Here is a 24,550-nt window from a genome sequence, read left to right as displayed (position 1 = left end):
CTGATCACCGTAGTAACGGACAATAATAATAACAACAATAACATGTGCAATAAAAACATCTGTCATCTGTCACACACATCCTACCTACTACAACTGGTACTACAACTGGTACTACAACTGGTACTACAACTGGTAGTATAACTGGTAGTATAACTGTTACTATAACTGGTACTACTGGTACTACAACTGATACTACAACTGGTACTATTGGTACTATAAATGGTACTACAACTGGTACTACAACTGATAGTACTGGTACTACAGCTTGTACTACAACTAGTACTATAACTGGTACTACTGGTACTAAAACTGGTACTATCTGTACTACAACTGGTACTACTGGTACTACAACTGGTACTACAACTGGTACTATAAATGGTACTACAACTGGTACTACAACTGATAGTACTGGTACTACAGCTTGTACTACAACTAGTACTATAACTGGTACTACTGGTACTAAAACTGGTACTATCTGTACTACAACTGGTACTACTGGTACTACAACTGGTACTACAACTGGTACTACTGGTACTACAACTGGTACTACTGGTACTACTACTGGTACTACAACTGGTACTACTGGTACTACTACTGGTACTACAACTGGTACTACTGGTACTACAACTGGTACTACAACTGGTACTACAACTGGTACTACAACTGGTACTACTGGTACTACTACTGGTACTACAACTGGTACTACTGGTACTACAACTGGTACTACAACTGGTACTACAACTGGTACTACAACTGGTACTACTGGTACTACAACTGGTACTACTGGTACTATCTGTACTACAACTGGTACTACTGGTACTAGAACTGGTACTACAACTGGTACTACTGGTACCACAACTGGTACTACAACTGGTACTACTGGTACTACAACTGGTACTACAACTGGTACTACTGGTACTATAACTGGTACTATAACTGGTATAACTGGTACTACAACTGGTACTATAATGGCCCTTTTGCACTAGTACCGCCTTAGCTCGTCGCGGCTCCACCCGTTTTGTGCCCGTGTGTTTTTCCACAGCCAGGTGAGAAGTGGGCAGGTTGGGGTGAAGCTGCTGTGACGTACTCGATTGCGCAACCGCTTTGTTCTGTCGGCGCTGATGAGAAATCAGCTGGAGCCGCGAACGGCTGAGAAAAAAACAGCCCATCTACATCTCCTTTTTAATTCTCTCGTCAGCCACCAGGTTTATGAACATCTGCACCTCAGAGTTGGATCACCAAACAGACGTTTGCGCTTTATAATAAAATCACTGCGAGCCGCCAGTCGCTCTCGCGCTGACTCCCACTTCCTGATTCAAACGTCTGACGGCCCCGCCCCCGACCAATCAGAGGCGCGGAGGGTGATGACGTATATATATATATATATATATATATATATATATATATATATATATATATATATATATATATATATATATATATACACAATATACCACAAAGATGCTGAGCACTGTGTGTGGGAGCTGGAGACAAACGCTCAACACGATTCCCTCCACCCCGTCTGAGGAGCGGCCTTTTCTTTTACCTTAAAATTAGTTCCAGTTCCGGAAAATTCAGCCCGATGTGTCACAGAGTGGCGATAAATAAAGTCATGGTGGACACAGATCTGGGCCAGATCTGTAAATGTTTTTGAAGATTGAGGTGGCAGGTTTTTCAGGTTTTCCCCTTTTGATGCATGTCGTTGCGTCGGGACAAATAAAGAATCTTAGTTGTACGAGTGCTTGCAGACCTGGGACAGGTTTTACTTTTGCGGTTGTAAAGCAGGGACCTCAGCTGGACCAACCTGATGCGACAGGACCGTTCAGTTACGACGACACCTCCGCTCTGAACGTTTTCAGTATCCCATGTTTGAGGTAAAACACAGACAGAGACCATTTCTTTTGCTTGCAAATAACATTGTTTTCATATTAAATAGTATTATTTACATCAAGCCACGAATATCAAAACATCTCTCCCGTCAACCAACCACACGGCAGTTTCAGAGTTTTTTTATTGGTCACTGTTGAGAACTCTTTACCACCGGCTGTGTACAAAGTCTCTCTCTCTCCTCCTCCTTCTTCCCTTCCTCTCATTCTTGCTCTTCTTTGTTGATGATGTTTTTCAGGAGGGTCATCAGTGGTTTCTGGCGCCCCTCCTCCCAGCTCTTCATGAAGCCCCCGTAGCGCTTGCTGGCCGGTGGACCGCTCCAGCGGAAGTGCTTCATCTTGTAGGAACCGTCCTTCTTGTCCTGCAGACCCCCCAGGAACTGCTGATGCTCCTCTCCCTGAGTCTTCTGTTCCTCCTCCTCCTCCGCCGCCGCCGCCGCCACCATCAGTTCGTTGGCCAGTTCCCGTCTCCTCATCTCTCCCGGGAAAACTTCCGCAGACTCCTCTTCCACGCCGTTGGAGGTGTAGACTTTAACCGGGCGGCGCTTCCGGCCGACGGGCTTCCCCCAGCGGAAATGCTCCATGGAGTAGGAGCGCTTGGCCTGAGGAGAGGAGGACGAGAGGAAGGAGGACGGCTCCGGGGGAGGGAGAGGCTGGAGGTGGACGGGGCCCGGGATGACGGGGGTTTCAGCAGTGAGGTCGGACCGGCACAGCTGGAGGCAATCCTGCAGGGAACAGGGGGAGGAAATGAGATGGATACTGGAGGTGAGAACGTTTGAGATCAAGGAAATCTGTGAAGATGTGATCGGAGATGCGATCAGAAACGTGATCAGACATGTGAACGGAGACGTGATCAGTCAGAGACGTGATCAGTCAGAGACGTGATCAGTCAGAGATGTGATCGGGACGAGTTTGAAGCGCCAAGGGTTAGCGGCTGCTCGCTCACTCGTCGCCACGGCGACCCATCGACGTGGGCGGTGCTGATATTTCCTTCATCAACCCAATAAAACAACCACATCCTCCCGTTTTACGCCGGTTCTGGCCGATCCCTACAGCTCCCCGTCTTCCTGGTGGATCAGTCTTCATCAAACGAGACAGAGGTCGTCCTTAAAAGCTGCAGAGGCTACGACACGATGCCCAAATATACGGAAACAAAAACTCTCAGATTTGTTAAAGGAGCATGAGGCAGGATTTATGAAAAAAATTTGTATACGTTTTAAGTTTTCTAGTAATAATGTCAGATGAAGCGTTCCAAACCAAAAAGAATGAGCCCTCTAGTGTATCTCTCCGTTGCCTTGAACAGGCTGTGTGCTGCAAAATGTGCTGCAATTCGGGCCCAAATTTCCCGCGCTGTCCTGCGGATGTGACGTCACATGACGCTGCATGCACGTTCTCGGCGGCGCGCAAGTAAACATTGGATACGCGTTTGAGTCATGGAGGCAGCTTCAACTTGAATTGGGACTGAAAAGAGATGCTGACATGGCTCATTTCCTACTGACCAGGTAAGATAACATTGTAAGTCATATTTAGAGCTTGATTTGAAAATCACATGAGGTTACACACGTGCTCCCGTGCCGGCTTCGCTGTTGCTGCAGGAACCCCGACGGTCGTCGTGGCGCTAATGAGTCTCATTTCTTATTCTTGCCTCATGCTCCTTTAAATACACTTCTGATCAGTTGGTGATTAGTGACCACGAGGAAAACAAAACATGAAATGATGAAGGGGTTGGTTACCATCATGCTGCTCTCAGAGTTGAGCTCCTGGCAGCTTGGGTGGTCCCAGCACTGACTGACAGCTCCCCTGGCTCCGCCCACCACCACCACGGCTAGCAGTAGCCACGCAGAACACATCCTGTCCAGAGGTCCAGTCATTCAGGCAGCACATGTTAGTAGTCATACTGAAAGCTTAAAATTAAGCAATGAAACTGATGAAACCAAGACAAACTAATGGAAGTTTAAACAACTTAAACACAACGAAGCTGTCAGCAGAGGTGTCAAAAGTATTCACATTCATTACTCAGGTAGAAGTATAGATACTAGAGTTTAAAAATACTCCTGTAGAAGTTGAAGTATCAACTCAAGTTTTTTACTCAAGTAAAAGTATAAAAGTACTGGTTTGAAAATGAATGCATCTTAGTATAATGCAAATATATTAAAGAAGCATATATGTGTACTATTGAGCATTAACATGTGTTTCAGAGAGCAGGAGATATGATGACTAGTTGCCTATAAGTATTGTAATGGTGCAAAAAGTCAAACTTCAGAGGCATGTTATCATTTATCCTAACCTTTATTGGAATGTACATCCAAGTTTAGTTGCAGGAATCTGAGGGAACGGATGTAAGAACAAAACTGGACAAGAACATCTGAAACAACCACAACCAAATTCACTCTATCCGGATGGAGCAATTTAACTGGATAGTTTTATTTTAAAGGCCCAAATGAAATAGAGTAACGAGGCTGTTTTTAAAATGTAAGGAGTAAAAAGTACAGATAATTGCGTGAAAATGTAAGGAGTAAAAGTAAAAAGTCGTCTGAAAAATAATTACTCCGGTGAAGTATAGATAACCAAAATTTCTACTTAAGTAAGGTAACGAAGTATTTGTACTTCGTTACTTGACACCTCTGGCTGTCGGGGGTAAAAAGACTCAACCTGAGCAACAACAAACAATAAAACTGTAAAGATGGATCTGAAATGAAGAAGAAGCTGCAGGTGTTGGGTGGTATGTTTTAAAATATTCCTCATTAACAATCTTGTGTTAATCTGGTAAAAAAACAAAACCGAGAATTTTTATCCAAAACAGGAAAAAAGGTTATAAAAGTTCTGTTTTTGGATTTAGCAGGTTGTTCGCTCCAGTCTTCATTTCAACTATTCAATGATCTATTCTAACTAAAAAGGTTATGCATCCTTAATTAATTATTACAGCTATAAAAAGCGTCTGAAGTTCAGGTCCTTCGGTGCTGAACCAACAGTTGACTGAACTTGTGTTCGATGCTGATTGCACCCCGGAGAAGAGGAGCGCGAAAGATTCAGTCTCGTTACAATTCTTCCACATATGCTCCCTGAATTTTACAAATAGGTATTTATAAGATTTAAACACGTCACTTCACTCTCATAAAACGGTAAAAAAGAGAAAAAAGAAAACAGTTTTTCAATAAATTCGATGTTAAAAAGACAAACCACCATAAATGTAAGTCATAGACAGCATCAGCCTTAGTCGTACGTTTGAAAGAATATGTTGAGTTTCAGACAACATTTAACCAAAGTAACAGAAAAGGAAAATTAATTTGAGAATAAGGAACAAAGACCTTGAACGCTGTCGTCTAACTTCTTCTGCTGGCAGGTTTTCTTCTTGTTCGGCAGCGAGATTCAGATTTCTGTCGCTCCTTTCCTCCTCTGATGTTTCCGCTGGCTGTTCGACTTTATATTCTGTCCGTCGAGGACGTGCACGCACACACACACACACACACACACACACATGCACGCCTACACACACACACATGCACGCCTACACACACACACAGGTCACATCCCCACTAGCTTTCATTCATGCTTGTAAACACAGAAGATGGAAAACAGACAATCAATGGCATATCCTCCTCCCAACACACACACACACACACACACACACACACACACACACACACACACACACACACACACACACACACACACACACACACACACACACACACACACACACACACACACACACACACACACACACACACACACACACACACTTTTTCAGTGAAAACACGACAAAAAGACTCATTTTTGCCTGAAAACTTCAGTTTTCCTTCAACTACAAGGATTTAAAGCAGAAAGAGACCAAAGGAAACTCTCCTCTGATCAGAAAAGTTATAACTACATCAATAAATCCAGCCAAACCCCCTGAAGATGTGTGTGTGTGTGTGTGCGCCATGTCGGTCTTCATTTTGTTGTTGTCATCCATTAAATGTCAGACGGCAGGTTTGGGAGCTTAGCGCCGAGGCGACATGTCGTCACTGCGGGCAAGACGGGATTGAAGGCGGCGCGGCAGGTGTACAGTTACAAATCCACTCCCCATCGTCCCTTTGTTGACATTAATCTGAATCTGCTCCGGTTTTGTCTCATTTCATGGAGCTGTGATGAAAAGCGGGCCCTGTTTCCAGCTCCTTTGGTCACGCAGAGGTCGTTGGAGCTTCACGTGTCCTCTGACAAAGGTTAAACTGAATTCATCTGCAAACTTCCTTCAGGTGATGCTGATCTTTTTTCTTTGGGAGGTTTTTCCTTTCAGAACTCTTGATGATTTGCCGACGGTAAATTACACTACAGGGACCAAAGTAGTGGGGCTGTTCAGTGACGTAACATGGTGTTTAGACACATTGATGTGGAGTTGGTCCTCTTCTGCAGCTTTAGGTCCAAACTTTAGGTCCTGGCCTTGTTTCTGTGTTTCTGAGGAACGTAGATGTTGGACCAAAAGGTCCAGCTCACCGTTTCCACTTCAGTTCATGCCAAAAGTGCTGGAAGGAGTTGAGGTTGGGATTCTGTTGGGGCCAGTCCAGTTCTTCAACAATGAAATCATCAAATGTCTGGAGTCACACATGAGGAGGTCCAGGATGCTCCAGAGTAAATATCACGTGAGGTCCAGGATGCTCATTACAGTTTAAGATTAAGATTCCCAGATTATTCTAATTTTTTTAGATAGGATATTTGAGTTTTCTTAAACTGTATAACATGATCAGCAATATTAAAATAATAAAAGGCTTGCAATATTTCAGTTGATTTGTAATGAATCCAGAATGTATGACATTTTTGTTTTTGTAATTGCATTACAGAAAATAAAGAACTTTATCACAATATTCAAATATTCTGAGACAGTCCTGTATAAACATTGCTAGAATTAAGGGGTTTCTGTCTTAATATAGGCGGGTGCAGATATGAAAAAAAAGCACCTTACCCCAAAAAAATTGCAACAAAAGGTTTTTCAACAGTTTTCTGTAGCATTAGGTGTCCTTAATAACATACTAAAAGTCTGCCAAAGTCTGACCACTAGAAAGGTGTCATTTTCAAGATGGCGTCCCAGATGGTCAAAATCACCCTAAAATGTGCATAGCTCCTTTATTATATACCCTAGACAAGTAATTTTGGTGTCTAATCCTATGTTTATGAGGCCTGGGAATCCACTGGTCTTGTCCAAACTGCAGAGATACACTTACATAATTATGAAATCCAATATTTTGTATTTGCCCTATTAAAACCATCTGAAAAGGTCACCCATTTCATAACGAAATTGTGTCCCAACTACTGGATGATAATCCCCATTTTGAGTCAATGGTGGACGAGGCAGGAGAAATGTATTCATCTTTAGCAGTAAAAGAAAATACATTGGACAGTGCTCTAGGGTCGGAGATATTGGGACAAATCAAAGACAAGATTGATGAAAAGAAGGCAGAACTTAGCGGAAAGTCAAAAACCAGTCAGCTGTGGATAAGCTACCAGAAAATGCTGCAGACAGCACAAACTCTGATTAAAGCTGATCGCACAGGATCTTGGTTGTTGCACTTACGTGCAATCTTGGACTGCCTGCCAATATTCGCTGCAGCTGGGCACTATAATTATCTTAAATCAGCATATTTATATGTCCAAGAAATGAGCCAACTTGAAACAACACACCCTGATGTACATGACACATTTTCCAGGGGGTTCCATGTTATACGCTGCAGCAACCAATTCTGGGCAGGACTTAGCTCTGACCTTGTCATTGAGCAGACCTTGATGCGGTCTTTGAAGGGCAGTGGAGGCTTGACTCATGGAAGTGGAATGACGGAGGAAATGCGTGCATTGTGGACCATGTCCACACCCATCATGTCCGAGTACAACGATGCCATGCAGGAATTCAATGAGCTGACCTACACGACCAGTGAGCAACACAAGGAATCGACAGAGGCAAGGATCAAACGAGATCACGCTGACCTGGAGAGAATGAAGGAAAAACTTTCCTTTTGCAAACCATTCTCTCAAGAACCAGCTTTGAGAAACATTGTTACCGGTGTTGTCGCCAAACCTGATGTCAATGTTCATGAGTTTGAGTCTGTTGGGAATGAGATCATTGGGAAAATGGTTGGGAAACCAGTTTTTGGAATCTCATTCAAACGCAATGACAGGGCAAAAACTCTTGCAGATGATTGCAGCATCAAAATCACCCAAGACCGAACCATTGATCCTGCTCTGTTGTTCCAACGTTTTCTGATTATGTCAAAAACAGGACAACTTTCACTTGAAGATGTCATGGGCTATGAGCTCAGTCCATTCCCTGCAGCACTGTTCGAAGCCAAAGAAATCTTCCGTAAAGCCGACAAGCCCCAACTGGCACAGGCTGTCGCTGAATTTACAGGCAAGAAGTCAAAGAAAAGTGTCCTGGATTCTATCCCACCAACTGAACAGTATGTCCTTGATGGTGGCTCCCTGATTCATTGCTTGCCATGGAAGAGGGGTGACAGTTATGGTGCCATTGCACAGTCATATGCAGACTTTACGATAAAGCATTATGGTAAAGCAACTGTTGTCTTTGATGGTTATAGTGAAGGTCCTTCTATCAAAGACAATACACATCAGCGGCGCGGGCAACATGCACACCCGGTTATTAGCTTGGATGCAAATACTGAGTTTGTGGGAAGAAAGGATGAATTCCTATCCAGATCCAGTAACAAACAAGGGCTTATTCTTCTTGTCACTGAGGAACTGCAGAAGAAGGGCTGTGCTGTCATCAATGCACCAGGGGATGCAGATGTGGACATTGTCAAGGCTGCAGTCCAAGCGTCACAACATCAGCCCACAACCTTGATAGGGGAAGATACAGATTTACTTGTTCTTCTTCTTTACTATGGTGAGACGAGCAATAGAGGCCTTTATTTTCGTGAATTGAGAGAAACCTCATTTCCCCATGCATTGTGACATCTTTTTTTATGGCATGTGGAAAAAGGAGATTATGTTTGAAATGTTTTTCTTTGTTTTTTTTCATGTCTATGTACTGCATATTTCATTACATATTCGCTTATAGTCAATTGTTTTTATACATAATTGTACTTCGATCACTTCACTATGATTTGTAGGCTATATGCTTATTTTAATTCTAGATAATCAAATCATGGGGTTAGACACCAAGATTGCTTGTCTAGGATGAATAATGAGGGAATAATGGTATTTTTAGAGACTGGCGGCGGCCATTTTGAAAATCTGACCTTTCTAGTGGTCAGACTTTGGCAGACTTTTGATATGTTATTAAGTACACCTGATACTACAATAAACCATTGAGAAACCTTTTGTTGCAATTTTTTTGGGGTCAAACCATAACTGCACCCGCCTAATAAGACATGGAAAAACTTATTCATGCATTCGTTTTCAGTAGGTTGGATTATTGCAACGGCATCTTTACAGGCCTTAACAAGAAATCTATCAGGCAGCTGCAGCTGATCCAGAACGCTGCCTCCAGAGTCCTTACAAACACCAGGAAACTGGACCACATTACACCAGGAAACTGGACCATATTACACCAGGAAACTGGACCACATTACACCGGTCATGAAATCACTACACTGGCTTCCAGTGAGTCAAAGGATAGAGTTTAAAATCTTACTGCTGGTCTACAAAGACCTGAATGGTCTTGGACCAAAATACTTGATCTGTTAGTTCCTATGAAGCTCCCAGACCCCTGAGCTTCATCTGGATCTGGTTTGTTGTGGTTCCAGAACCAGAACCAATCAAGGTGAGGCAGCGTTCAGTTATTCTGCTCCTCACCGGTGGAACAAACTTCCTGTAGACCTGAGGTCTGCTCCAACTGTAGATCCTTTAAATCAGGCCTAAAAACATTACTGTTTCATTAAATACTTACCTGCTGTACTCTACTGCCGTTACTTATTAACAACTTTTGCTTTTTATTATTTTACCTCTTTTCTTATCATTTTATTTCATTTTACTGTCTTGCTGCTTTTAATGTTGATGTAAAGCACTTTGAATTACCTTGTGTTGAAATGTGCTACACAAATAAACTTGCCTTGCATATATATATATATATATATATATATATATATATATATATATATATATATATATATATATATATAAATAAAGTGATTCAAATCATTATTTAAATTAAATTAGATTAAAACACCGCCTATCCTAGGATCCCTCCACCACCAAACTTCACCGTTGGAATAATGCAGGTAACCTTCTACCAGCATCCTCCAATCCCAGAGAGAATACTCTTCGATTCTTCTTAAGTGACATCCATCCATTCATTCATTTTCTATACCCGCTTTCTCCTTTGCATCATTACATCATCATGCCAAACAGGAAGGAAGCCAGCGTGGACCTTAGAAAACAGTGTAAGGGGGGGGGGACTACTGTCCTAGAAAGGACTGCAGGTCTAGATCTCAGGCCTGTGGAGAACCTGGAGCTCCAGCTTCCACGGTCAGAACCCGCTGAGCTCAGCTCCTGCAGAGACCTGAGCCGTCAGGAGCCAGAGGAAACACATAAAGACTGGAATATTCAGTCTGATAACTGGGGTCTCAGTGTTTTTGCTCTGATAAGTCAGAATATCTTCTTTAATAAATAGACATCATATTCATCTTCCTCCCAAAATTCATCCACATTATTAACGGTCAGTATTGTCAGTCCTAAAGTAAAAGCCTTTAAGGTTTGTGAATCTTCTTTAGAAGAATTGAAATGCCATCAATTCACCTCTTTCAGATGCTCTAAAGTCGCTTCTCCCAAAAGCTATTTATCTGTTTTCTCCTAATGGCCCGAGGCGGGCAGGTAAATATAAACCCATTAGACCACTCTGGCGACCTTGGACCGCTATTCAAGCCATTACTTGCACACAAACACACATATTCGGGGAACAAGGAGGTAATGGGCACGGCTGGGCCCAAGTCGAAGAAAAGACGTTTAAATGACGCGGCATCAGCAGAGGACTGCAGTCCAAGTCAGTGTTTGTGTTTCCAGCAGGCAGACGAAGACATTCAGACTTTAAGTGTATGAATCAGTGCTTCCCCTCAGGCTAAACACGATTATCTGTTTGAAATGAATGAAAAAAAACTTGTCAGCTTTCATCAAACAAGGCAGAAATCTCAGAATGAGCACGTGGATCAGATAGACGGCTTCGTTATCAGCATGACGGTATGAAATGAATGTAACATGTATAAAAGACCAAGAGGAAGCTCTTGCCTTTTGTCTCAGCTCTCTCTAACCCCAACAGACCAGTATACAGAGGTGGACAGAGTACTCTACCCCAGTACTTGAGTAAGAGTACAAATACTACTGGTCAAATTTACTCCGTTACAAGTAAAAGTAGCTCAGTCAAAATATTACTCGAGTAAGAGTAGAAAAGTACTTGCTTTTAAAGGTACTTAAGTATCCAAAAGTAAATGCTTTTAAATTTACTTTAAGTAAAAGTAAGAGTAAGAGTAAGAGTAAATTTCTTATTTTCCACATCAGTAAATTACTATATTTTTTATAAATTAATTTAAGGATCTTTTAACTCTTGTTTCTGAGAATTAACTCTTTGAAACCAGCTGCACTGATGTGCTGCTTTTAGAACCACAATGTTATATAAAACCTGCAGAAACACCAAAAACAAATCAAATGAATGGGATCATAAGAGGACAGCAGATAATGCAGAGTTTATTAACAATCATGAACTGAAACCAAATGAACCTGCACCATCCAACTAAGTCTGGATCCCCCTCAAAGACCACTGCTTTACAAAAAACTACATCTCTGCTTTCAATAACTCAAATGCGGCTCTGTCTTGACAAACGCAGGCTACTTTGGCGGTATCGTTTTGAGGAGGCTTGACATATTTCTGCTTTACGTACATCCCAGTGGAGAGCGTGCACTGTGATAGGTCTCCTCCTTTGACAAAATCAGCTTGTGTCCAATAGGATTTTAGGGAAGAAGAAAAAGAGCAGACCTGAAAGTAACGAGTACTTTTCAGCCTTCCTAGAAATGTACTTGAGTAAAAGTAAAAATATTTGTCTTGGAAATGTATTCAAGTAAGAGTAATAAGTACCAAAGAAATCTAATACTCAAGTAAAGTACAAATCCTCTGGATATGTACTTTAGTACAGTACTCAAGTAAATTTACTCCATTACTGTCCACCACTGCCAGTATACCTCATGTTAGCTCACATGTTACCACGGATGCTCCACCAATCCACCTCTTTGCATTTCCATCATTCATTCAGTCATAAAACAAGACCTCATCAGACTTAAACTACCCCCCTTGAGGCAGCAACTGCAGGCCAGTGTAAAGCAGTGGCGGCTGGTGCTAAACTTTTTTGGGGGGGGCGCAATTTACCTTGGCATACACAGGGGTGTAATGATACAGTTAGATACAAGCTTGGTACAATGGGGAAAAAAGAAAGGTATGAAATCATATTTTGGTCCTTGGTTAAGTTTGACAAATGTAACCATCCAACAGTGGCTTATAGATCCTAAGTTTTAGTGAAGCAGTTCAGTTCTGCTGCAGTGGAAACAGAAAACTGAACATAAAGTAGGGGTTTAATTCCAACAAGTCCACTGTTATTTTGTTTAGTTTTTTTTCTTCCTAGTTTGGGTTCAATTTATTTTTACACATTAGAGAGAAGAAAAACATGAACATTTCCGTTGTTCTGTCTGGAATTTATATTATTTGAAAGGATAATATTCCTTTCTTTCAGATACATGTATTTGATCAACAAATATTATTTCAGAAGCAAGTGTTATTTAACCGATTTAAAACAAACATAAAAATCTGGTTTGTGTAGTTCAGTTTGATTTTCTAAAAAAGACGGGCAATGAATTGTCCAATCACATTAGATTAAAACAACATATGAGTACATCACACGATACTGATCGCTGATTTGTTTGCTGATAACTGAGTTTCTGGGACGAACACGACTGCGTCCCTTTATGAATCTAATTCAAACCAATTAAAAGATCCGGTGATTATCAAATGTTAGAGAGATTACACTGGATTCTGTTTGACCAGCGCCCATTACTTAGTAAATAAAATAAAATAACACACATTTTGGAAACCAATAAATATTTAAACTACATTTAATTACTATTGACAGACAGACCCATAGACTGAAATAACACCTTCTTTTAATGATTATTTGTATTTTACAGCATGTTTTTTATTTTATTTTTTATTTTTCTTTTATTCTTCTTCTCTTGATTTGATGGGCGACACCCTAGCGCCCCCTATTTAACAATTTTCACTTGTTTCAAGTAAATCTTCACTTGAAATAAGTAGAAAAATCTGCCAGTGGGACAAGATGTATCTTCTCATTACAAGCAAAAAAATCTTGTTCCACTGGCAGATTTTTCTACTTATTTTAAATGAAAATCTACTTGAAACAGGTGAAAATTGTTGTTTTTTCCAGTGATGAGTCTTGTTTTAAGTGTTATGAGATTTTTTGACTAAAAATGAGACATTTTAACTAGAAATAAGAAAAATATTCCTGGTAAGATTTTGAGTTTTTGCAGTGTGACTACCTTGTCAAAGTGAGGGGCATCTCACTTTGACTTCGGAGGACTGAAGACCCGACACGGATACCAGGCCATAACAGATCTAGTGAGATCAGTGATGATCAGTGATGACGGCGTAGGACTGCTGCGGCTGAGGGGATTTGTGTCGTGATGAAGTCAAAGCTTATAGAAACGGGTTGGGGTACTTCACAGAAATCATGACACAACATCAGGAGGCCCGATAGGAATGTTATAATCACAGTCATCAAACGACCTTGGTGTCACCGTACGTAATAATCATATTATTAAAATAATGATTTTAATAATATTATTTAAGTATTAATTAATATTAATATGTAAATAAAATAATATTTATTTAATATTTACTTTAGATATAATATTTATTATAATATCTTTATTATTTTACAAATATTGCAGTAATATTTCAATATTAATTAATATAATATATTTATATATTGTATTTAATATTATGTTTTATTTATTTAATATTTATTATTTTTATATATTTTACAATATAATATTTAATATTAATGCATACATATTATTTTAATAATATTTTATTATTTGTAATTTAGATCCTTTTTTGTGGTGATCCACTGAACTTCAGGTGTCCATTTGATCTTGATGGTAAATAGATATATATAAAAATATACATATTATTAAAATATTAAGATTTTAATAATATTATTTTAGTATTAATTAATATTATTATATAAATAAAATAAAATGTATTCAATATTTATTTAATATTTTTTTAATATAATATTTATTATAATATTTTCAATATTACTTTATAAATAATATTTTAATAATATTATCAATAGTACATTGATCCACTGAACTTTAATTACCCCTTTTGTGCACCAACAGCAGTCATGTCTAACCCCAGAAACTTGTGACCAGGCCCACATTCGGATCACTGCCCGTGTGGGTCTCAGAGTTGCTCCAGTCTCTGAGAACGCCGACTCCGACTTACTGTGACTAGAAAGAGCCGTCACCAGAGGAGCCCCAATACCTGAGATTCACCATGGCAACGTACAGTTAGCGGAGAGTTATCTTGCCGTTTGCTTGAACTGAACATACGACTGAAATTACATAATAAATATGAGCGCGTATTCAAAAAACATCAGTATCTCCACCTGCTTAATCCTGTCATCCATCCGTCATGGGGGAGTGGAACCTGTCCTACTCACTGCAGGGGAAAGGGTTGAAGTGCAATCTTTGGAGAGAAACTGAAAAAAAAATTATAATTGAAATGATTGAAGGTGAAGAATAGTTATTTAGTTATACATTTGGGAGGAATGCAAGAATGTTCCCTCCTAGCCTTCAACTTTTACCAGTTATGTGCTCAAAGTTTTAATGTTGCTGTCATTAAATCTTAGGTGGCAACATCCGACAGATCCCATGCTCTGTTGAATCTGCTTCCATGTTTTATTTATCTATTTTATCTCTGGTCTTTTTGCTTTGTTCTGCTCTTTTACTTTTTTTTTATTTTTCTATACTAATTCTTATGTAGTATTAACCTGCCCAGGGAGTACAGGTGGAAAATAGCAAGCTGCTACAACCTGGCACAATGCATATTCTCTTGTACAAGATTAATGTCTTTTTGTGCACTGTCCCTGTTTTGAAATAAATAAATAGATTACAAATTAAACGACAACTTAGGAAACCTTCTCATGATCCAGGACTGTTGTCTCTAATCTCCCTTTAATGTCCAAATTCCTTGAGCTGCAACTATTTACACAGAAATAATCGTCTGGAAGATTCAAACCGTCCTATTAAGGCTCCAAAAGTCCAGCTTTACTAAACAGTGGAATTTCTTTATTACTACAATAAGACTGGAGAGAGCCTCACCATGTTTTAGTGTCCTGCTGGTTTCTGATTATTTATTTGTATGTGTGCTGAAAGTTTTAATGTGTTTATTTGATTTAATTTATTGAATGTCCTAATTTGGGAGTAGATATTTGTTTTGTTTTTTAAGTTTGTTTCTCATTTGCTTGGAACCTTAATTTGGATATAATTGTCATCTAGAGCTGGATAGAGAAAAGTGTAAATACTGAATGTTGTTGCTGAAAATCCAATAAAGAATAAGTTAAAAAACAAAACAAAAACCGTCCTGTTTGATCAAACGTATAGTTTGAGTTTGTTCAGGAATGGTTCAGGGTTTGTTTCAGGTCACCTGGGAGTCCCTGGTTTCCTTTAGCCAGGCTAGATGTAACATTGTTGTTTTATTGGCCTTGTATTAATTCGACCACCTTAGAATGAGATAAACTGTTTGCTGAAGTGCCTTGAGATGCTGATTTGGCACTTTATAAATCACATTTTTATTCTATTGTTTTGTTTTTTTTTAGTTTAGTTTGGTTTATTTCGGTCATGACATCACAAAAAAAAGAATAAAAATGACAACAAGAAAACGAATACACTGTTCAAAGAAAACATTACAAAAAAGTTTCCAATACACAAATAACATCTAGACTGAAAAAGGTGTCCGCTGAAGCAAAGCTTATTATTTGCCTACCCTCAAAAAGATTAATTAAAGTAATTAAATAAAAGCAAGAAGTAAGAGAAAAGACTGCCAGTAAAACAAATTGCCTCCATGGGGATAACAAAAATTCCTCAAGAAATAAAAAAAATAAAAATAAAGGTGCAGTCTACATGTTTCCTTCATCCTTAAAAAATCAAATCAAGTCACCAATTAAATAAATACCCAACTCAACATAGCAAGCATCACCACTCATTAATTTGATATAAAGAAATCATCCTTCTTTTCAATGTTTTTTTAAATAAAGTTAAGGTTCTACATAATTTCAAATCCATATCCTTTATTGTGGACAATTAATTGGATTTCTTCCAAATCTCCTGGCGACACCGTTGTCATTAGTGTCCCAGTTTTCTGAACTCATAATAAAACATCATAATACCCAAAGACCTGAACATCCGTGTACGTTGCCGCTCTCGTTCCCCTGTTTCTGAATTCTCAGACCTTTTAGCCCAGTTTGACCTCACGGTCTGAGAAAGGTCACCTGTTAGACTCGGTCCACCCACCTGGTGTCACCTAGACGTGCCTGTTTCTGACCGTAAAGGTGTTTCCTTTAAAGTCCCTCTTCATCATTCTTGCATTTTAAATGCTGTAATACCTTTAATTCTTCCCCAACCACTAGGACACGTCGCTCGGACCAGAGGTTCTATCGTAGCTGTGCAACGACCAGTGCCTCTCCATCATTGACCAAATCACTCCACTCAAAAATCAGAAGACAAAAAAAATCCAATAATGCACCTTGGATCAATGATCACATCCGAGCCCTTAGAAGAAAACCTGATAATCAATGGAAGGTCAGCAAATCTGAGGCACACAAATCCGTCAGGAATCAAATGATCGATCGGAAAGCAGTGGAGGATGTAAGATCAGCCTACTCTTCTCAACTAATATCCAGAATGCTGTTTAATGGGATTAACACGGTTATAAATGGTTCCCCATCTTCCTCTAAATAATCTGATCCAGAACCGCCTGAAAAATCCTTCTTTAGTTTTATAGACAAAGTGGAGAATATCAGAACTCAAATCCAGTCTGATTCTTGTCCAGTTTCTATTCCTCTTGTCAATTTTTTTGCCATTTTTCAATTTTTGCCAATTTCAACATATCTCCCTTTCAGAATAAGAGCGTACAGCATTCTTAAAGACATTGTCCTCCTGCTCGGCTTAAAGCAGCATTCCAGTTGGTTCAATTGTCTTAAAAATGTATAATTGATTTCATCATGCAGTTTTGCTAAAGAAATTTGGACCCCACGTCTCGAATGAAATATATCTACACCATTATATTTACTTTTATTTTCATTCCAATGCATACAGGACTTTCTCAGAAAATTTGAATATTGTGATGAAGTTCTTTATTTTCTGTAATGCAATTAATTAATTAAAAACAAAAATGTCATACCTTCTGGATTCATTACAAATCAACTGAAATATTGCAAGCCTTTATTTCAGTTGATTTGTAATGAATCCAGAATGTATGACATTTTTGTTTTTGTAATTGCATTACAGAAAATCACAATATTCTAATTTTCTGAGACAGCCCTGTATACTGTTTATATTTTGTAATTATATAGTTTTTACTTTTTTTACCCGTTCCCTGCATGTGTGTGTGTTGTGTGTACTGCTGCTGCACAAAGTGAGTTTCCTCATTGAAGGAGGAATAAAGGACAATCTAATCTAATCTCTCCTTTCTATGTAAAGCTTGGAGGAGGTGATCTCTGTGCAGTTGATATCCGTCATAAAAGGAAAACAATATTTTCAACAGGTTTCAGTCGGAACATTTTAAGCTTTTACTGGTTTGCATATTTTTAAATCAACATTAATTTGTGAGACTACACAACCAGCACTGCTCACAGTAGACCACATACAACTGACAATAAATGTACATACTAGAAAATAATGTGCAATATCATTCACTGCAACGTGCAAGTATGTAAATATCCATCTGTAAATATCCGTCTGTTATTTTTTATATACCAGTATTTCTTAATATTTATTTTTCTTCTTCTTCTTCTTCTTCTTCTTCTTCTTCTTCTTATTATTATTATTATTATTATTGTATATACTGTACCAGTACTGTTTACAGTGTGTCATACTCTGATATTATTACTGTATTATTATTATTTCTATTGATGCCTCTTGTTTTGCACTATCCCCTTTGCTGCTGTACACTGCAAATTTCCCCGCTGTGGGACTAATAAAGGATTATCTTATCTTATCTTATCTTATATTATCTTATTTTAATTTCACATGAATGTGGAGGTCCATTAGTTTACTCTTAGAAACGCTCCAGTGCTTTTGGTCTAGTTTTGATTTTAAACTAAAACTAAAGAAGAAGAAATACAACTTTAGACTGGCTCAGGACTGATTTGGATGAAAAAGACAGTAAAATAAATATCCAGGAGAGACAGGAGAACGGGGAAATCCTAATAATCCGTCAGCAGGAGGCAGCAGAACACTGTAGGAGGATGTCTGAACTCTTAGCGCTGCTGGCCAGGATTTAACTTCAAGCAGGTGGAGGATTAAAAACAAAAGTGATCAGGAATTAAATAAGAAAGGAGGTGATGTGAAACACTTAAGAAATCTTATACATGTGCAAAAAAAAAACCTAAAATGATCATTTAAAGTTAGAGACTCCTGTAATGCGTCGGTCTCCACAGATGATGTTCTCTTCTGCGGCCACACGGGGGCGCTGTTTCTCTGTAGTTCAGACTAGAAACCACCGCTGAAGCATCTTTTTTAAAGTGTAATTAACTTTTTTTTTAATCTGATTTTTAAATTTTTTTTATAATCGATTTTTATTGTATTTGTTTAGGCAAGGCAAGGCAAGTTAATTTGTGTAGCAAAATTCAACACAAGGTAATTCAAAGTGCTTTACATCAACATTAAAAGCGGCAAGACACAATTAAACAGTAAATAACAAATACAATGAAATAAAATGATGAGAAAAGAGGTAAAATAATAAAAAGCACAAGTCGTTAAAAAATAAGCGCAGTAGTCCAGCAGGTAAGTATTTAATTTAAGAGTACGCTTCAGTAAACAGTAACGTTTTTAGGCCTGATTTAAAGGAGCTGACAGTTGGAGCAGACCTCAGGTCTACAGGAAGTTTGTTCCACAAACACATCCATATTGTTTAACATATTTAAGAGCTGTTTGACTTACTGGAAGAAAGTTCCTCCTCCTTGGAGCTGGATCCAACAGGTCTGAAAAGATCAATATAGTTCTGTAAAACAGCAGAGATATCAAATCAATCAATCAATCACATTGTATTTATATAGCACCTTTCATCCAAGTACATGAAATACAAAGTGCTTAACGTTTTGACTGAAAAATAAGCAGAATAAAAATTAAAATGAAATAAAAACTGGGAGACCAATGTACACTCACATACAATATAGTTCATTAAAATGAAATAATGATAAAAATCCCAGAATTAAGGCTAAAAATAATCAGTCCACAACAATAAAAGAAATAAAAAGAAATAGATAAATAAATGAAACAAATACCTCTAAAAAATGTTAAACAGAATAAAACGATAAAATTTGATGCTACATAAAAGCCAGACCAAAGAGATGAGTTTTTAGTTTAAAAATGTCCACATTTCCAGCTCCTCTCAGATCCTCCGGCAGGCTGTTTTGCTGCACAGTTTTGGAGCATCGAGGCTAAAAGTAGCGTCACCAAATGTTTTAGTTCTACTCCGTGGAACAGCTAAAGAGGAAGAGCCAAAGGATCTGAGTTCCTTCCCGTTTCCATAGAATAAAAACATCTCTGAAATATACTCTGGTGCAAACCCATGTAGCGCTTTATAAACTAATAAAATAACTTTAAAATCAACACGAGAACTAACAGGGAGCCAGTCTAAGGATTTTAAAATGGGCCTCAGAACTAGCGTTTTGAGCAGGAAAGCAATCATCCCCACTTCAAGCTCAGATACCGTCGTCTTAATGTAAAGACATGTCTTGTGCTGCTGGTCTGGAAGGTTCAGGTCGGTCTGAAGAGGTTTGGGGACTAATAATAATAATAATAATGACTTGGATTTATATAGCGCCCTTCAAGGCACCCAGAGCGCTTTACAGAAATCATTATTCATTCATACACATTCTCACCAGTGGTGGTAAGCTACATTGTAGCCACAGCTGCCCTGGGGCAGACTGACGGAAGCGTGGCTGCCATATCGCGCCTAACGGCCCCTCCGACCACCACCAACATTCATATACATTCATACACATTCACACATTTTTTTTTTTTACTTTTACTTTTTTTTTCCTTTTTCTAATTTTTTCTTTTCTTTTTTTCTTCTTTTTTTTCTTTTTTTCCTCTTCTTTTTTCCTTTTTTCTCTTTTTTTCTTCCTTTTTCCTTTCTTTTTTAATCTTGAAATTTTGAGTTTTTTCACGACATTTCGAGTTTTTTCACAAAGTTTTGACTATTTCCTCGACATTTAGACTTTTTACTCGACATTTCAACTTTTTTCTCGACATTTCAATTTTTTTTCTCGACATTTCGACTTTTTTCTCGATATTTCAACTTTTTTTCTCGACATTTCAACTTTTTCTCGGCATTTCGACTTTTTTCTCAAAGTGCATAATGAAAACATAAATCTCCCCCCAGTTATAACTAATATAGATAGATGCAGCATGTGTTGCCTTCATTCTAAGGCTGATACAAGACTTTTCATTTTTTGTGGCTCCAGACATATTTGTTTTTTGTGTTTTTGGTCCAATATGGCTCTAAAACATTTTGGGTTGCCGATCCCTGGACTAGATCCCTTTTTAATTCTCTCCTCAGCACCAGGTTTATGAACATCTGCACCTCAGAGTTGGATCACCAAACAGACTTTTGCTGCCGTTGCTGGTGGAATAAAATGAAGAAGCCGCAGCTGCTCTTGCGCTGATTCCCGCTTCCTGATTCAAACGTCTGACTCCAACCCCCCGACCAATCGGTGGCCTGTAGTGTGATGACATCACAGCCCGACTCAGCTGTTAGAACCTCGGCAGAATAGTTACAGAAAAAGTACTAATCTGACCCCAATCGGACCTCGGTGGACGTCAAGTAACATTCAGCTCAATTTGGACCGAGGTTTGGTCTGAAGAAGATCTACTTCACCGGAAAAAGACGGGCGATTGTACCAAAGAAGGTCCTGCTAAGGTCGTAAAAACAGAACACACACACACACACACAGAGCTCTACAATCTGGATCAATTAAAGCATTCTGGGGAACAGAACAATTAGCCAGCTGGCTGTTATGAAACAAAGCGATTAACGTTACGCTGATAAGCCAAATTTCCAGCAATTCCACATCATTTGCTAATCAGGGGCTAATTACTGTGACGACTCTTTAGTGAATCTGATGACGAGAGATTAATCGGACGGATCTGGATCTTTAACAAACTCCTGGGAGCTGCTGCAGTGACATCAACATCTGGACCACGAGTAATTCGGCCTGATGGCGCCCTGCGAGGCTCGGCGTTCCGGGGAGCGATGTGGGGGAGCTACGTCACCGAGTCACGAGGGAGCTGCTGGAAACAAGTCTCAGGTCTTCGTTGCTGCGTCGTCCCGGCTGTCGGCTGGAGTTACCGTCGCCGCAGATGCTTCCCTTCGCTAGGCCGGCCGGAGTCCACAGCAAATCCCCCGCCCCTGCAACCAGATCTGACAGCCCCCCCAAACATCCAACTAGGAAGCGATGCAGCACATTTAAACAGATTTAATTCAGCAGAAATGCAAATGAGGTCAAAGATGGAAGAGCTGGTCTGAGTGAAAGACCTCGGTGACCCGGGACCCCCGACCCAACGAGGAACATCTCTCTGCAGACCAGCAGCAGTGGAACACGGTTACATGAGGTTTTTTAATACGGAATTAATTATTCCGGATTAAATAATTCAGAATTAAACTATTTTCCTTCGAGTTTACATGGAAATGGTAATTCTGAATTGAATTGAGGTTTACCTTAGGGGGGCGGACCGGAAGTTACGTCTACCAGAAGGAAAACAAGAAAAAAGTCGAAATGTCGAGAAAAAAATTTAAATGTTGAGAAAAAAGTCGAAATGTTGAGAAGAAAAGTCAAAATGTTGAGAAAAAAGTCAAAATGTTGAGAAAAAAGGTCAAAATCTCGAGAAAAAAGTCGAAAAGTCGAGATTAATGTTGAAGTACAATTTTCAGAAAAAAGTCGAAATGTTGAGAAAAAAGTTGAAATGTCGAGAAAAAAAGCAAACATTTCATGAATAAAGTTGAAATGGCCACGGTTGCATTATGTTTTTTAATTCGGAATTAAATAATTCAGAATTAAACTATTTTCCTTTGAGTTTACATGGAAATAGTAATTCTGAATTCAGGTTTACATGGAAAACACGTTTGATCGGCTTTATCCAATTCCTCTCCAGGTGTGGGGGTTGGGAAGGTTCTGATTGGATAGGGGGGGGGGACCGGAAGTTAAACTACCAGAAGAAAAACAAACTTAGCCGCTACAATTTTGAAAAGCTCACAATTTTTATGTTTCCTGTTTCCATCTGTTCTTTTAATTATTTCCAGGTCCTCCAAGCTATTTATTAAATAAATGGTCTCTGCTCTTGACCACCGTTTACTGCGTGCTGCCATCTTGAAACTTTGTTTGGAAAACAAGCCCAGCGCGGAATATAAGGTCATGGAGACAGACGGGGGAGGGAACGAAAAGACCGGAATTAATTTAAAGAGGAATGAGTGAATACATGATCGCAGAATTATTCTATTTGGATTTAAAATCGGAATAAACCATCCACTTACTTAATTAAGTTTAATTTGGAATGGCCATTTTCATTCGGAATTAGATGTTTACATGGTAATTTTTACTCATTTTAAATCGGATTTAACTTTAATTCTGAATTAAAGAGGAATTAAACTTCCCATGTAAACGCACCCACTCATGGCTGTTTCTAGCATTTTAAAGGCCCTGCCTGAGGGGGGGCTATTCAGTAAAAGATAATACATCTTGCTGTGTAGTTAACTGTACTCATGACCTCTGAAACGAGGACTAGTGGAGCTTTTCCACTAGAACTTACTCAGCCCGGCTCTATGATTCTTTCCCACTAGGGGTGTAACGTGCCAAGTAGATACTTTTCTGTTTCTATTCTGCCGAGGTTCTAAGCGGCCGAGTCGGGCTGTGATGTCATCACACTACAGGCCACCGATTGGTCGGGGGGTTGGAGTCAGAAATGTGACATCAGAGAAAGAGACTCTGATGGAGATTCTTGTTCATTTTATTCCACCAGCAATGGCATCAAAAGTCTGTTTCTGATCCAACTCTGAGGTGCAGATGTTCATAAACCTGGTGCTGAGGAGAGAATTAAAAAAGGGATCTAGACGGCGATAAGGAACAACCAGATCTACCAGGAACTCTGTCTCTTCATAGCTGCTCACGGCTCCAGCTGACTTTTCAGCAGCACAGACACAAACAAACAAAAAAAAAAGCGTCACCACTTGAAGCTTCTTTCACTCTCATTTTTTAACTTGGTATCGAACACAAGTCACAGATCCAGCAGCACATCTATCATCTCCTCCATGTTCTACATCTTTAGTGTTGTCTTCTCTGTTTAGATACACAATCTAATACGTCACAGCAGCTTCTCCAACCTCCTACTTCTGATCCAGGTGCTGAATTGTTATGGAAAAGAAACCAGGCCGAGTTGAGCCGAGCCGAGCTGAGATGAGTAGAGCCGAGTAGGTTCTAGTGGAAAAGTGCCCAGCGGGCCACGTGTTGGGACATCTATGTCCACCTTTAGGGACAGATTTGATCAATGATTTGAGCGTGTTTCATCTCGTTTCCAGACATTTCTCATTTATCTAATGCAGGGGTCGGCAACCCGCGGCTCTCTCTTTTTCATTTTTTATTCTTTTTTTCCTTTTTTTCTTCCTTTTTCCTTTCCTTTTTAATCTCGACATTTCGACTTTTTTCTCGAAATTTCGACTTTTTTCTCGACATTTCGACTTTTTTCTCAACTTTTCGACTATTTCTCAAGATTATACTTCAACATTAATCTCGACATTTTGACTTTTTTCTTGAAATTTCGACTTTTTTCTCAACTTTTCGACTATTTCTCAAGATTATACTTCAACATTAATCTCGAAATTTTGACTTTTTTCTCGACATTTCGACTTTTTTCCTGAAGTGCATAATGAAAAAAAAAATCTTCCCCCAGTTATAACTAATATAGAAACATGCAGCATGTGTTGTCTTCATTCTAAGGCTTATACAAGACTTCATTTTTTGCGGCTGCAGACATATTAGTTTTTTGTGTTTTTGGTCCAAGATGGCTCTTTCAACATTTTGGGTTGCCGACCCCTGATATAACGAGACCCACAGCTCTTTATTTAGAAAGTCCTCCGAGGAGTCGGGGGGGGGGGGGGGGGGGGTCTGCTCACGTAAGCGCCGGTCTGGACGACCCCGTCCCCCCCAACACTGGTCAGGGGGGACGAGCTAAACCCACTTAATTAGTGGTCCGGCTTCAGGTGGAGCAGCTCAGTCCAAAACAGGTGAGGCTGCCGTTAAAGGCAGCTGTTGCCCCCCCCAATTACAGCTACTGAGGGGGGGTAATTACTGAGGGGCCGGTGAAGGTCAGGGCAGCCGGGGGGTTAAACACTGAAG

At 39.5% G+C, this 24,550-nt stretch overlaps 1 protein-coding gene across 1 annotated transcript; it reads right to left on the bottom strand.

Annotated features, from left to right (window-relative positions):
- Positions 1-1,911: 1,911 nt before the first annotated feature.
- LOC133425269 (pro-opiomelanocortin-like) lies at positions 1,912-5,403 on the bottom strand. Its single transcript, XM_061716025.1, has 3 exons — positions 5,195-5,403; positions 3,620-3,737; positions 1,912-2,611 (listed from the first exon to the last, which is right to left on the bottom strand). Exons 1-3 carry the CDS (start codon positions 5,386-5,388, stop codon positions 2,090-2,092), a joined length of 834 nt encoding a protein of 277 aa, XP_061572009.1. The 5' UTR covers positions 5,389-5,403; the 3' UTR covers positions 1,912-2,089.
- Positions 5,404-24,550: the final 19,147 nt, after the last annotated feature.

This window comes from Cololabis saira, chromosome 24, assembly GCF_033807715.1.
Source record: "Cololabis saira isolate AMF1-May2022 chromosome 24, fColSai1.1, whole genome shotgun sequence".
NCBI lineage: Eukaryota > Metazoa > Chordata > Actinopteri > Beloniformes > Belonidae > Cololabis > Cololabis saira.
Note: the sequence above shows the minus strand (reverse complement) of the source record. Positions and strands in the feature narration are given on the sequence as shown.